General features: G+C 48.6%; 1 protein-coding gene across 5 annotated transcripts in view; it reads left to right on the forward strand.

Annotated features, from left to right (window-relative positions):
• The window catches only part of STAT5B (signal transducer and activator of transcription 5B), a 62,497-nt gene that overhangs the window by 44,125 nt on the left and 6,025 nt on the right, over nucleotides 1–12,347 (forward strand). For 3 of the 5 annotated variants that reach the window (XM_033411098.2, XM_012537792.3, XM_033411099.1), the window contains 11 exons: nucleotides 2,457–2,587; nucleotides 2,799–2,950; nucleotides 3,423–3,578; nucleotides 3,988–4,167; nucleotides 4,522–4,609; nucleotides 4,687–4,809; nucleotides 5,481–5,573; nucleotides 7,847–8,053; nucleotides 9,169–9,263; nucleotides 9,370–9,500; nucleotides 10,928–11,098. In XM_033411098.2, coding sequence (XP_033266989.1) covers nucleotides 2,457–2,587; nucleotides 2,799–2,950; nucleotides 3,423–3,578; nucleotides 3,988–4,167; nucleotides 4,522–4,609; nucleotides 4,687–4,809; nucleotides 5,481–5,573; nucleotides 7,847–8,053; nucleotides 9,169–9,263; nucleotides 9,370–9,500; nucleotides 10,928–11,098 — 1,527 coding nt within the window. Of the gene's footprint in view, nucleotides 1–2,456; nucleotides 2,588–2,798; nucleotides 2,951–3,422; nucleotides 3,579–3,987; nucleotides 4,168–4,521; nucleotides 4,610–4,686; nucleotides 4,810–5,480; nucleotides 5,574–7,846; nucleotides 8,054–9,168; nucleotides 9,264–9,369; nucleotides 9,501–10,927; nucleotides 11,107–12,347 lie in introns of all 5 variants that reach the window. The other 2 variants (XR_004478615.2, XM_012537793.3) reach the window with 1 other exon arrangement.

Genomic DNA, 12,347 nt, shown 5'->3' on the forward strand with positions numbered 1-12,347 from the left:
TTATCTAGACTGTAGTCTGAGTGTGCAATAGCATTGTCTAAAAAAAAGTGCATACCTTAATTTAAAAATACTTTATTGCTAAAAAATGCTAACCATCTGAGCCTTCAGCAAGCTGTAGTAGTAATATCAAAGACCACCATCACAAATATAGCAATAATGAAAAAGTTTGAAATACTGTGAGGATTACCAAAATGTGACACAGAGACAAGAAACAAGCAAATGCTGTTGGGAAGATGGCAGCCAGTAGACTTGCTCGACACAGGGTCGCTAAAAGCCTTCAATTTATTTTAAAAAGTAAAAATGCAGTACCTGTGAAGTGCAGTATATTGCAGCACAGTAAGATGAGGTGTACCTGTAGTTTCCTCTCCCTGGTTGCATGCCCAGTTCAAAATCTCAGAGAAGCTTTAGCTCAACCAAGCAGCCATGAAAATACACATGCGTACACATACCAGGTGTTCCTCTACTACCGTGCCTGTGGGCTCCATTTTAGAACTGTATTAATACTATTTATTAACTCTGTCCTCCCCAGTAGAATATAAATTTGTTGAGAAGGAACTATGTCTTTTATCTCTGTACCCTGAGATTAGCACAGCCTGAATCGTAGCAGCTGTTGAGTAAATGTTGGGGGGATAATTCTAGCAGCTCTTCTTCAGATCTGAATCCATCCCAGACTGACCCGAAAGAAAGGAAGGCCCTCCTGCTACATTAGGGAGCAGGACATTTCAGGCTGTTATTTCTACCCAAGGCCGTTGACTGGTTGACAGTATTGATGATCCTATTCTGGGGTTTTCTGTTTCCTACTTGTGAGGTTGGGTTTCGATTCTGGTTTGGGTTTGTCCCCATCGTGCAATGTCAGTTGAGTCTCATTGATCAAGTGCACCCATCAGAAACACAGACTACTGATCCGTGTGTGCAAGGGAAGTCTCAGCTCCCTCCAGTGGAGCAGACAGTTGCCTCGAGTCTCCTGGCGTCCTTCCCAGAAGCTTCTCCAATTTGCCAGGAGAGACCTAAGTGGGTCACTTGCATAAGGAGGCTGGGCCTGGTGTTGGGATCCCCACCACCTCCCTGTGGGCGGCAGGATTCCGAGGTGGCTCTCCAGATTCTTCTGCTGTGTTCCTTACCTGCTCCGTCCCCCGCAGTCATGTGAGAGCCATGTTTCTAAGTTCTCTTCTAGTTCTGGGCCTTCCTGGCTGTCTAGGGTTGCTTTAGTGTGTCCTTAGTTGCTTTTGTGCGTCCGTAGGGCAGGGCCTCGGTCAGTGTGACATGGCCCTCAGAGGCCTGCCGGGAACTTGACCAAGACCTGCTGACTGACGCTCTCATCTTCTTGACTCAGCCCCAGTAAGGACCGTGGGACGTTCCAAAAGCCTATTGGTGGGGGTAGGAATGCCAGCATCTAGGATGGTGATTGCCTGTGGAGGGAGGGATGGGGATGCCGGCAGGGGAGGGTGTACAGGTGCTTAACTGTGGAAATGTCTACTTTCTTAAGCTGGCGTCTTGGTACACAGGTGTTCCTTGTATCATCCTCTCTATCAATACTTGCCTAGGTCTTAAGTATTATATAACAGATTTTTTGAAAAGGCCTCGTCAGTGAGGCCTCGTTACCTTATTCCTGCCATCGATGAGATGCCTGACAGCTGGTGTGGAGAGAAGCTGCCTCCCTCTCTTGAGAGACTCTTGCTGCTTTCGTGTCCCCAGTGGCCCTGGACACTCTGTCTCCCTCCCTCTTCCGGCTGGTCTGCTGAGCTCACAGTGACCCAACCTGGACAAACATGTTAGGCCCCTTCAGCACCTGGAGAACCCCCGCCCCCCCCCCCCACCCCGCTTCCCCAAGGAGAGGCTGCTGCGCTCAGCCCCACGGAGCAGGGCCTTCCCGATGCGGCTTTGTCCTGAGAGCTGCTCCACCAGCCTTTAATCCCGTCCTGTAACCCACTGACTGTGAGGACTGACTCTCACCTGGAGCTGATGGTGCCAGGCAGCTTCCTGAGTATTTTCTTTATCATTTTTGCTCATTTAACGTCACAGCAGCCACTGAGGCAGGTGCCGTGATTCTCCCATTTTACACCTGGGGAAGCTGAGGCATGGGAGAGTGAGGTGATTTGCCCGAGTTCACCCACCTTTTAAACGGCAAGGACACACTTCAGACCAGGCAGGGTGGCTCTAAGCCGGACCCCGCGTGGGGAGAGGAGGGCTGGGCGGGCAGGGAGGCCATGGGCTGGCTCCTCCTCAGCTGTACCCCGAGCTTCCGTCTCCCCACTCCCCAAGGGGAGCTCAGAGTCGGGGGGCCAGGGGACGGAGCCCACTCATCTTTGGGCGCCATGGCTGTGGAACCCTGACTGGCCACTTGCCAGCTGTGTCCCCTCCAGGGTTTTGCCTCAGAACAGGTGAGTGCAGTTCTGCCGGGCTCCCTGCTGGACCCGGGGAGGTCATGGTCGTGGGTGTCCTGTCCCCTCCTCCAGCTCAGTTTGCCCAGCTGGCCCAGCTGAACCCTCAGGAGCGTCTGAGCCGGGAGACGGCCCTCCAGCAGAAGCAGGTGTCCCTGGAGGCCTGGCTGCAGCGCGAGGCCCAGACGCTGCAGCAGTACCGCGTGGTGAGTGGGCTCTGCGTCTCTCCCCTCCCGGGTGTGGACCTGAGGGAGGGAGAGAGCCAGGAGGAGAGCGGCAGGACCCAGCAGAGCAGGAGGCCAGAGCCTTCCCCCCTGTGTGGGCACGCAGGGCAGAGCGGGTCGGCAAGGGGTGAGGGGTGGCCCTGCAGGGTGTTCTGAGAGCCCAGAAGGGCCGCTCCCCTCGCCCGCCCCGCAGGAGCTGGCCGAGAAGCACCAGAAGACCCTGCAGCTGCTGCGGAAGCAGCAGACCATCATTCTGGATGACGAGCTGATCCAGTGGAAGCGGCGGCAGCAGCTGGCGGGGAACGGAGGGCCCCCCGAGGGCAGCCTGGACGTGCTACAATCCTGGTAGTGGGTGTGGGGGGCCAGGCGGGGGCGGCAGGGGCTCAGCGTGGCGCCACCGGCTGCTGTCCTGCTCCTGTGTTTACGTGAGCAGCCGGCTCCCTCTGTCGGGGCACAGGTCTCATTTCACCAGTGGTCTGGTTCCTGATGCAGACTTTGGTGCCCCCGTCCTGTGCCACCTTCCCCGGGAGGGGCGTCCCTGGGTGAGGGAGTGGGGTGGGGCCAGGTGTGCAGAGCGACGCTCAGGCTGGTTGGACCCAAGTCAGGGTCGCTCCTCCTGTGAGTTTCTTTGTGTTTCTGGAAGGCAGGGCAGCCGTGCTCTGCTCAGTGGACAGGCCGGGCCGCTAAGGCGCCGAGGCTTCCTGTGGGTGGAGCTGGGTCTGGGCCTTCTCCCCAGCCTGGGAGCCTTCTGGCTTCTGGCCTGGAGGAAGGGGCTGAAGGCTTTGTCCTTCCCTTTGGCCTCGGGGCTCCCGTGCAGGTGTGAGAAGTTGGCGGAGATCATCTGGCAGAACCGGCAGCAGATCCGCAGAGCTGAGCACCTCTGCCAGCAGCTGCCCATCCCCGGCCCCGTGGAGGAGATGCTGGCTGAGGTCAACGCCACCATCACAGACATCATCTCAGCCCTGGTGACCAGGTGATTGCTGCCTCTTGGCCTCGCCCAGGCCCCATCCGGTTGGCCTGGGTCGCGGGCAGCAGGGTCTTTACAGACAGGGCGCTCTGGCTTGAACCCTTCCGTCTGTGCCTGACACCCTCATCCCATCCCCCTCTGTCGCCTGTTGCTGTGGCCTCTTGCGGTTCACCTTGCCCAGTTTCTCTCGTGCACACTGTATGGGCTTGTTCCCCCCATTTCAGCTGTTGGGTTCATCTCACTGCCTCCCCTCCTGCCAGCTCCCCCGACTCGCAGTGGCCCCCCCGGGACCGGGGGCTGTGCCACAAGCCCTTCCTTCGCCTGCTGTGCCCCGCGCAAGGCGGCCTCGCCACGCGGAGGGAGGGACCGGAGCGCCGTCCCCTGAGGCGTCACCTGTTCACTTGTGTCCCCGCAGCACGTTCATCATCGAGAAGCAGCCCCCTCAGGTCCTGAAGACCCAGACCAAGTTCGCAGCCACCGTGCGCCTGCTGGTGGGCGGGAAGCTGAACGTGCACATGAACCCCCCCCAGGTGAAGGCGACCATCATCAGTGAGCAGCAGGCCAAGTCGCTGCTCAAGAACGAGAACACCCGCAAGTACGTTGCCCTCGAAATAGGAAAGTGATCCCACCTTCTCGGAAGTTTCTAGGCCTGGCCGTTCCTTTGTAGGAGCCCCATTAGCTCTGTGCCCCCTTCCAGCTCTCAGAGAAGCAGTAAGGGGGTTCTTCTGTGAAGAAAGTATGATTTAGTAGGGATATGTCTATAGGAAACTTCTTATGTGTTTTATGTACATTTATTTCTTAGATAGATTATACAGCCGAACCCCCATCTCCTCTTAAATGACTTAAGTTTTTTGACCACCTTCTTTATTTCCTCCCACCCCCAATGTGTTTTCTACCTTGTGTGTGCTGAGACCCTGTATGGGTTTAAAGTTGTCTGTCTGATTTGCAGTGATTACAGCGGAGAGATCTTGAACAACTGCTGTGTGATGGAGTATCACCAGGCCACGTGCACCCTCAGCGCTCACTTCAGGAACATGGTGAGGATGGGGAAAGAGGGTGAACGAATTTTCCCTAGCTGTTTGAGGGCTTTATCCTCTATTTTTCTCCTTTTCAGTCCCTGAAACGAATTAAGAGGTCTGACCGTCGTGGAGCGGAGTCGGTGACGGAAGAAAAATTTACAATCCTGTTTGAATCACAGTTCAGTGTTGGTGGAAATGAGCTGGTTTTTCAAGTCAAGGTGTGTGTGTGTGTGTGTGTGTGTACACTTTATATCCCAAAAGAATTGTTTTGATCACAGAGTATCTTCTTGTGATAATTTTTTAATTTAATTTTTATTTTATATTGGAGTATAGTTGATTTTCAATGTTGTGTTAGTTTCAGGTGTATCTTCTTGTGATTACTGGTGAACAGAAGTGAGGAGACCTCATCCTTAGGACTCTATCTCTTAGATTCTCTTAAGCCATAAACAGATAATAACGAAATGAAATAGCTGGAGATGTGGGCAGAAGCGAACCAAGAGAAACATCAGTCAGGATGGATTTGAGTACAGTTGTAGTAATTTTAGACATTCGTTACTTGCTCTTTTTCCCCGGAAATGTCTCCATTTTTCTCCTCTTTTCTCTCTTAGTCTCTAGCTTTGAGAAACTTACTCCATCCTTCAGAAATATCTAAGAAATACCTAAATACCAAAATGTCACACAGAAATGTCTCTTTTAAAAATATCTAAAATTTCTAAGCCTGTGCCAATGTGCAAAGTCTCATTATTCCTGGAGCCCTTCCTATTCTGTATTCAAGGGTGACATTTACTGAAACTTGTAGAGAGAATAAACGTGTTGTGATAGAAAAAAAGGGGAGGAGGGCGGAGCGTGTGGCTGCAGGAGCTCAGCCCTGCTCCTGTGTCTTTTTCAGACCCTGTCCCTCCCGGTGGTGGTGATTGTTCACGGCAGCCAGGACAACAATGCGACGGCCACTGTTCTCTGGGACAACGCTTTTGCAGAGCCTGTGAGTGTATTCTTTGGGCCCGTGGGTCTCAAGATTTTGATACTGTTGTCATGAATCTCTTTCAAGTCTCTTTATCCCCACCAAAAGGCATAGAAGAAAAATGCAGTTTTCCTTAGTGGGAGGCAGAATGGAGAGTATGTGGAAAGTACAATGAGCAGGGGCTTGAAGAAAGGCCAGGGCTTCAATTCAAGCTCCACCACTTCCTCACTCTGTGACAACAGGAAATTCACTTGACCTCTCTGAGTCTAAATTTCCCATAAGTGTCTGCAACACAGGGAGAATAATGCTCCCGAGTGGTGTTTGGAAGATTCATTTAGGGGATACCCAGAATGCTTGTCACATAGTCAGTGCTCTATAAATAGTATTTTGAATTGTGGGTGAAAGCATGAATGGAATTTGGGACTCCCGGGTTTCTTTTAGAGGTTGTACCTCTCAGGAGGTCACTTAGCTTCGAAGTTGCTTCCTGTCCTCTTCCCTCCCATGACTGAGGGTGAGCTTTAATGTCCTTTCCAAATTTTAGATTCTGTGATTCATCCCAAGTCTCTTGAAGAATGAGATGCTTTGTGTAAAGAAATAAATACGATTCTGCGGATTTATGTGCCCAAATGCTCTCTGGTTACCACTCATGTGCTGCTTGATCATTTTCAAAACATTTCAGTAGGCAGAGTTCCATGTGTTGGCACATTTCCAGTAGAGATTAGTCCACAAAAGCATGATAAAAGGTTATACTTGTTATTTGGGACATAAAAGTATGTCCTTCTCTAATGTGGCTCTAATGTGAAGAGTACAACTTGGCATTTTCCACAGGCCTCTTTAGAGAACAATATTTTTGCTGTAGGGGTGAGATTCTTAGCAGAACAATATTTTTGCTGTAGGGGTGAGATTCTTAGCAGAACAATATTTTTGCTGTAGGGGTGACATTCTTAGCAGAACAATATTTTTGCTGTAGGGGTGAGATTCTTAGCAGAACAATATTTTTGCTGTAGGGGTGAGATTCTTAGCAGAAATTCTACGATGCTTGTGCTACAAACCCTGCGTTTGAGGCTCCTTTTAAAAAATACCTGCCTAAGGAGCTTGAAGACTTGATCCAAAAGAGGATTTGGGATGAACAATCAGTTGGAACAGGAGGACGACTGATTCACTGACTGACTAGACATTTAAACAAACAAACAAATAAATAAATATATGTGTAGAAATGTGTGTGTGTGTATATATAGGAAAGAATGAATGAATGAGAATCAAAAGACAAGGAAAAAATTAAAATTAAAAAAATATAAGCCTCCTGGATAGGATTGCCATGTCTGCTCTCATTTCCCTCCCTGTGCATCCACAGATCTCACTCCTCATGTAACTCTGGCACCTCCTGTGATATGTCATTCCTAAAGTATCTTGTCTAAATAAGTAAGCATTTTTAACATTTTTAGTTACGTTAATGACTAGTGTACATCTTATGCTGTTTTTTTATTTATTTACTTTTTTTTATTGAAGTACAGTCGATTTACAATACTGTGTTAGTTTCTGGTGTACAGCAAAGTGATTCATATATATATATGAATCTATGTATATATATTATTTCACTTTGAGCTAGAGTTCTTGGCAGAAGGGGTCAAGGGCAAGGATGACACTTGTGCACACGCTGACACGTGTGCACACACTTATGGACACATGCACACATCCTCTCTCTGTACCTAGAGAACCAGTCTTGTAGATTTTGACTCCCTTTGAGTGTCAGAGCCAGACCTTGGTCATGTTCTGTTTTCGTGGCTGTTAGAAAGTAGGATTGGGCAGAAATAGAGACACAGATGTAGAGAACAAACGTATGGACACCACGAGGGGGGTAAGTGGGGGTGGGGGTGGGGGCGGGATGAATTGGGAGATTGGGATTGACATATATACACTAATATGTATAAAATAGGTAACTAATAAGAACGTGCTGTATAAATAAATAAATAAAATCCTAAATAAATAAATAAGGGAATGAGGAGAGAATGATTAAAAAAAAAAGAAAGTAGGATTGCACTGTACGTCCAGCAGCTCATTTACAGGACACCACAGATAGCCCGAGGTTACCTTCTAAGTTACGTGTGAAGGTAGTAAAATGGAACCTTCCGAATTTCACAGAAACGCATACCCCAGGGAAGCTTGAGTTTATCCTCAGGCTCAGAGACAAGTGTGTGTAACTCCATCTAGCCATCAGTGTTTTTCTTTTGCAGGTTGAGGGAATAAATCATGCAACTGTTTTCTCCTAAGGTTCTGGCTTCTCTCCCCACCAGGGCAGGGTGCCGTTTGCAGTGCCTGACAAAGTCCTGTGGCCGCAGCTGTGCGAGGCGCTCAACATGAAATTCAAGGCCGAAGTGCAGAGCAACCGGGGCCTGACCAAGGAGAACCTCGTGTTCCTGGCGCAGAAGCTCTTCAACAGCGGTAGCAGCCACCTCGAGGACTACAACGGCATGTCCGTGTCCTGGTCCCAGTTCAACAGGGTGAGGGACGCCGCCCGCTGCAGTTAGATCGGCCCCTGCAAACCAGATCCCTCAGGAGTCTCCCTGCCCTCGGCCCTCATTCCTCATGTCTCTAATACGACGTGCCCGTGGTAGTAGGAAGCTTCTGAATAGCTGGACAACCACATACTTTTTTACGTAGAAAATTATGTTTGACTCTATCAGCAAATTGGGCCTTGCATGCGGCTAGTGCATTTTCTTCCTTTGTAAAGGAAACAGCAAAGTAAACGGCAGCGTAACTCATGAGAAGTAAGGCTTTCGTGATGATGAAAACTCCGTGGCTCTGTCCCCTTGACTCTCTGATGTTCCTTGATGTGTAATGCAAAGTCAGGCTCCCGTGGGACCCTCAGCCTGCAAGAGAGGATGCTGATGAAGGAAACTTTGCCTCTAGCATCTGGTGGTTCAGATGTCACCCGTCACATCTCTGATCATAAACTGAACTTCCGTGTCTTTGCTTACGCCCCCCACCCTCACCGCACATGCCCTACTTCAGAGATCTCACAGTCTCTCAGTGGAACTCTTTTAAATGGTCGCATGCTAACCAGCTGGCTAACAGGTTCACTGGTGGTCAGAGGAGGTTTGATAGGGAAGCAGGAGGCCTAGGTGGTCTGTCTTTGCCATTACAGTACGGCTCCTGCCTTCCACCGGAATCAGATCACTGCATTTTGCTGATAATTGTTGGTAACACCCGCATGATGGGGTGTTCTCTGTGGCCTCACGGTGTGATCTAATCCCATTCAGATTTACAGGTTTCTCCGAAGCTCCCAGGTGATGCTGCTGTTGCTGGTCACAGACCACACATCAAAACCAGCAAAGGACTAGTCAGCCTAGATACAGGGGAAAGTATGTGTAGCCAGGGTCCACTGGGTGTTGGTAATTGCTCTGTGGTGTTTTCCCCTTCTTCCGTCTTTTCCCCTCTATTCTGTTTTTGGGTTGTAGGACCATTTGGTCAAACTCAGGTAGGTGTGCATATTTGTATGATTCTGACAATGTAGATGTTGTTTTCCATTTAATTTTTCCAGTTAAAGTATATACAGGTAATAATATCCCAAGTGTTACTTTTGCCTTCTTGTGTTCATTGTTGTATCTCCAACCAGGAGAATTTACCAGGACGGAATTACACTTTCTGGCAGTGGTTTGACGGTGTGATGGAAGTGTTAAAAAAACATCTCAAGCCTCATTGGAATGATGGGTGAGAATCGTCATTTGTTAAGTCAGCAGTAGAGTAGTAGCAAGGTCTTTTTTCTGGCGTTAAAACATCACACTCTGCTTCTGCTCATTTGGCCTTTGTGATCCAGGGCTATCTTGGGTTTCGTGAACAAGCAACAGGCCCACGACCTACTCATTAACAAGCCTGACGGGACCTTCCTCCTGAGGTTCAGTGACTCTGAAATTGGTGGCATCACCATTGCTTGGAAGTTTGATTCTCGTGAGTGCCCCTCCCTTTTTAAGACACACCTTGGCTCTGGTTAGGTGCTTTTGTTGCAAAATTACTTTGACAATTTATTGAGTACTTATTATTCCTGGGCACGAGTACTAATTATGGGAAGCAGAAATGTATAACCATGCCACAGCTGCAGCTTGTGTAAAATCTTATTATGGGAAACACAATTACTAATTTTGAGAAACACAGATGTACAACCCGACGTATGGCTACATGTGATGCAGTATCCTGTCCAAAATCTCAGCTGCTTCCCTTTTGAAATGTTTGCCTTCCTATTACTCAACCTTGAGCTTATTTCAGTAAAGAATTACTCTGTTGTTTGGAGTCATTAGAGTGGAAATAATGTGCTATTTTCATTATTCCTTTATCCTAACATAAGGATACTGCCATCGATCATTTCCATTCAAGAATGTTAGTTCTTTTCCTCTGACCCTCACGGTAAGACAAGAGTAGCTTGCTAGTTTTTTGTGACTTAAAGATTTTAACAGCTTTTAATAACTCCCATGCACCCTCTGGCTATGGACACACTTCCTATCTCTTTTTCATACTTTTGTACAGGGAATCAGGGACTGGAGTCAGCAAGAAGTTTCTTCTAGGGAGGGACAGAATACTGTTTGAACTGGAAACTACCTGAGATCATTAGATCTCTAGGAAAGTGGTATATGTGTTACCTGCTTATCTACCCATGACTTTAAAAAACTGCTTAATTGGGCTTCCCTGGTGGCACAGTGGTTAAGAATCCACCTGCCGATGCAGGGGACACGGGTTCGAGCCCTGGTCCGGGAAGATCCCACATACCGCGGAGCAACTAAGCCCATGCGCCACAACTACTGAGCCTGTGCTCTAGAGCCCACGAGCCACAACTACTGAAGCCCACGCGCCTAGAGCCCATGCTCTGCAACAAGAGAAGCCAGTGCAACGAGAAGCCCACGCACCACAATGAAGAATAGACCCCGCTTTGCCTCAACTAGAGAAAGCCAGCATGCAGCAGCAAAGACTCAATGCAGCCAAAATTAACTAAATAAATAATATATAAATTTTTTAAAAACTACTTGATCTACAACCTATGGTAATTTTTTTTTTTTTTGCGGTACACGGGCCTCTCACTGTTGTGGCCTCTCCCGTTGCGGAGCACAGGCTCCGGACGCGCAGGCTCAGCGGCCATGGCTCATGGGCCCAGCCGCTCCACGGCATGTGGGATCTTCCCGGACCAGGGCATGAACCCGTGTCCCCTGCATCAGCAGGCAGACTCCCAACCACTGCGCCAACAGGGAAGCCCTATGGTAATTTTTAAATGGAGATTTTTATTGGGACAATTTTAATGGAGAGCTTTATTTGTAGTATATTTGGGTTTTAAGATTTCCTGTTCAGAAATCATATTTAGACTATGATTATTCTGTTTTTTGATCTAGAGGAAAGAATGTTTTGGAATCTGATGCCTTTTACCACCAGAGACTTCTCCATCCGGTCCCTGGCTGACCGCTTGGGAGACCTGAGTTACCTTATCTACGTGTTTCCTGACCGGCCAAAAGATGAAGTGTACTCCAAATATTACACCCCAGTTCCCTGCGAGCCTGCCACTGGTAACAATGTTCGCATTCTGATTTGGTTTCATTGTGATTTTGGTTTTGTTTTAGGTGTACGTGTGTGTCTGTGTGTGTCAGTCTGTCTGTCTGGCATGAAAATCTACGCAGTTAACACGCAGTTGTTGCTGTTTGAGCTCTGTCCAGGGCAGATGTAAATCCTGGGCTATTTTCTTCAGTTACACAAAAAACACATCAGCCACCAACCCCGAATATCAAACTGAAGGGAATAAATTGCTTTTAATACAAGCTTAGATCAAACAAAATTAGGAAGGTAAAATTTTGTTTTTCAAAACAGAGATGGTTTTATTGTTTTCTGAGAATAAAAGTATTATGTATTTATTGTAAAATTTCCAGAAAAGTATAGACAAGAAAATAGATATCACACAACATTTCTTATCTCATCAACGTAAACAATTTAGTGAATGTTCTTCCAGTCGACGTAGATATGTATTCTGTCACTCAGTCACCAGAGGCTTATTAAGCACTTCCTGTGGGGGGTTGCAATCTAATAGCAGAAGGAAGACAATAAACAGGTAAACAAATAAATGTATCTAGTGATGGACACTGTGAAAACAACTAAGGTGAAGGGACAGAGAAGTGACGGGGGGGGGTGTGTGTGGCACAGCACTTCACTCGAGTGGTCAGGGAAAGCTCCCCTGAGGAGGTGACATCAGAGTAGCCCTGAATGAAGTGAGGAAGCCACGCATAGATCTAGAGAGAACATTCTAGGCCGAGAGAACAAGAGCAGAAACCCTGAGGTGGGAGTGAGGTTGGCATGCTTAGAAAACCTCACGAGGGGGCTTCCCTGGTGGCACAGTGGTTAGGAATCCACCTGCCAATGCAGGGGACCCAGGTTTGAGCCCTGGTCCGGGAAGATCCCACACGCCACGGAGCTACTAAGCCCGTACGCCACAACTACTGAGCTTGCCCTCTAGAGCCCGCGAGCCGCAACTACCGAGCCCGTGTGCCACAACTACTGAAGGCCGTGCGCCTGGAGCCCGTGCTCTGCAACAAGAGAAGCCACCACGATGAGAAGCCTGCGTACCGCAACAAAAGAGTAGCCCCCTCTCGCCGCAACTAGAGAATGCCCATGCGCAGCAACGAAGATGCAACTCAGACAAAAATAAATAATTAATTAATTAAAAAAAAAAAGAAGCACGTGCACCCAACGAAGAGTAGCCCCTGCTCGCCGCAACTAGAGAAGCCCGTGCGCAGCAGCGAAGACCCAGCACAGCCAAAAATAAAT

This window comes from Orcinus orca, chromosome 19, assembly GCF_937001465.1.
Source record: "Orcinus orca chromosome 19, mOrcOrc1.1, whole genome shotgun sequence".
Taxonomy (NCBI): domain Eukaryota; kingdom Metazoa; phylum Chordata; class Mammalia; order Artiodactyla; family Delphinidae; genus Orcinus; species Orcinus orca.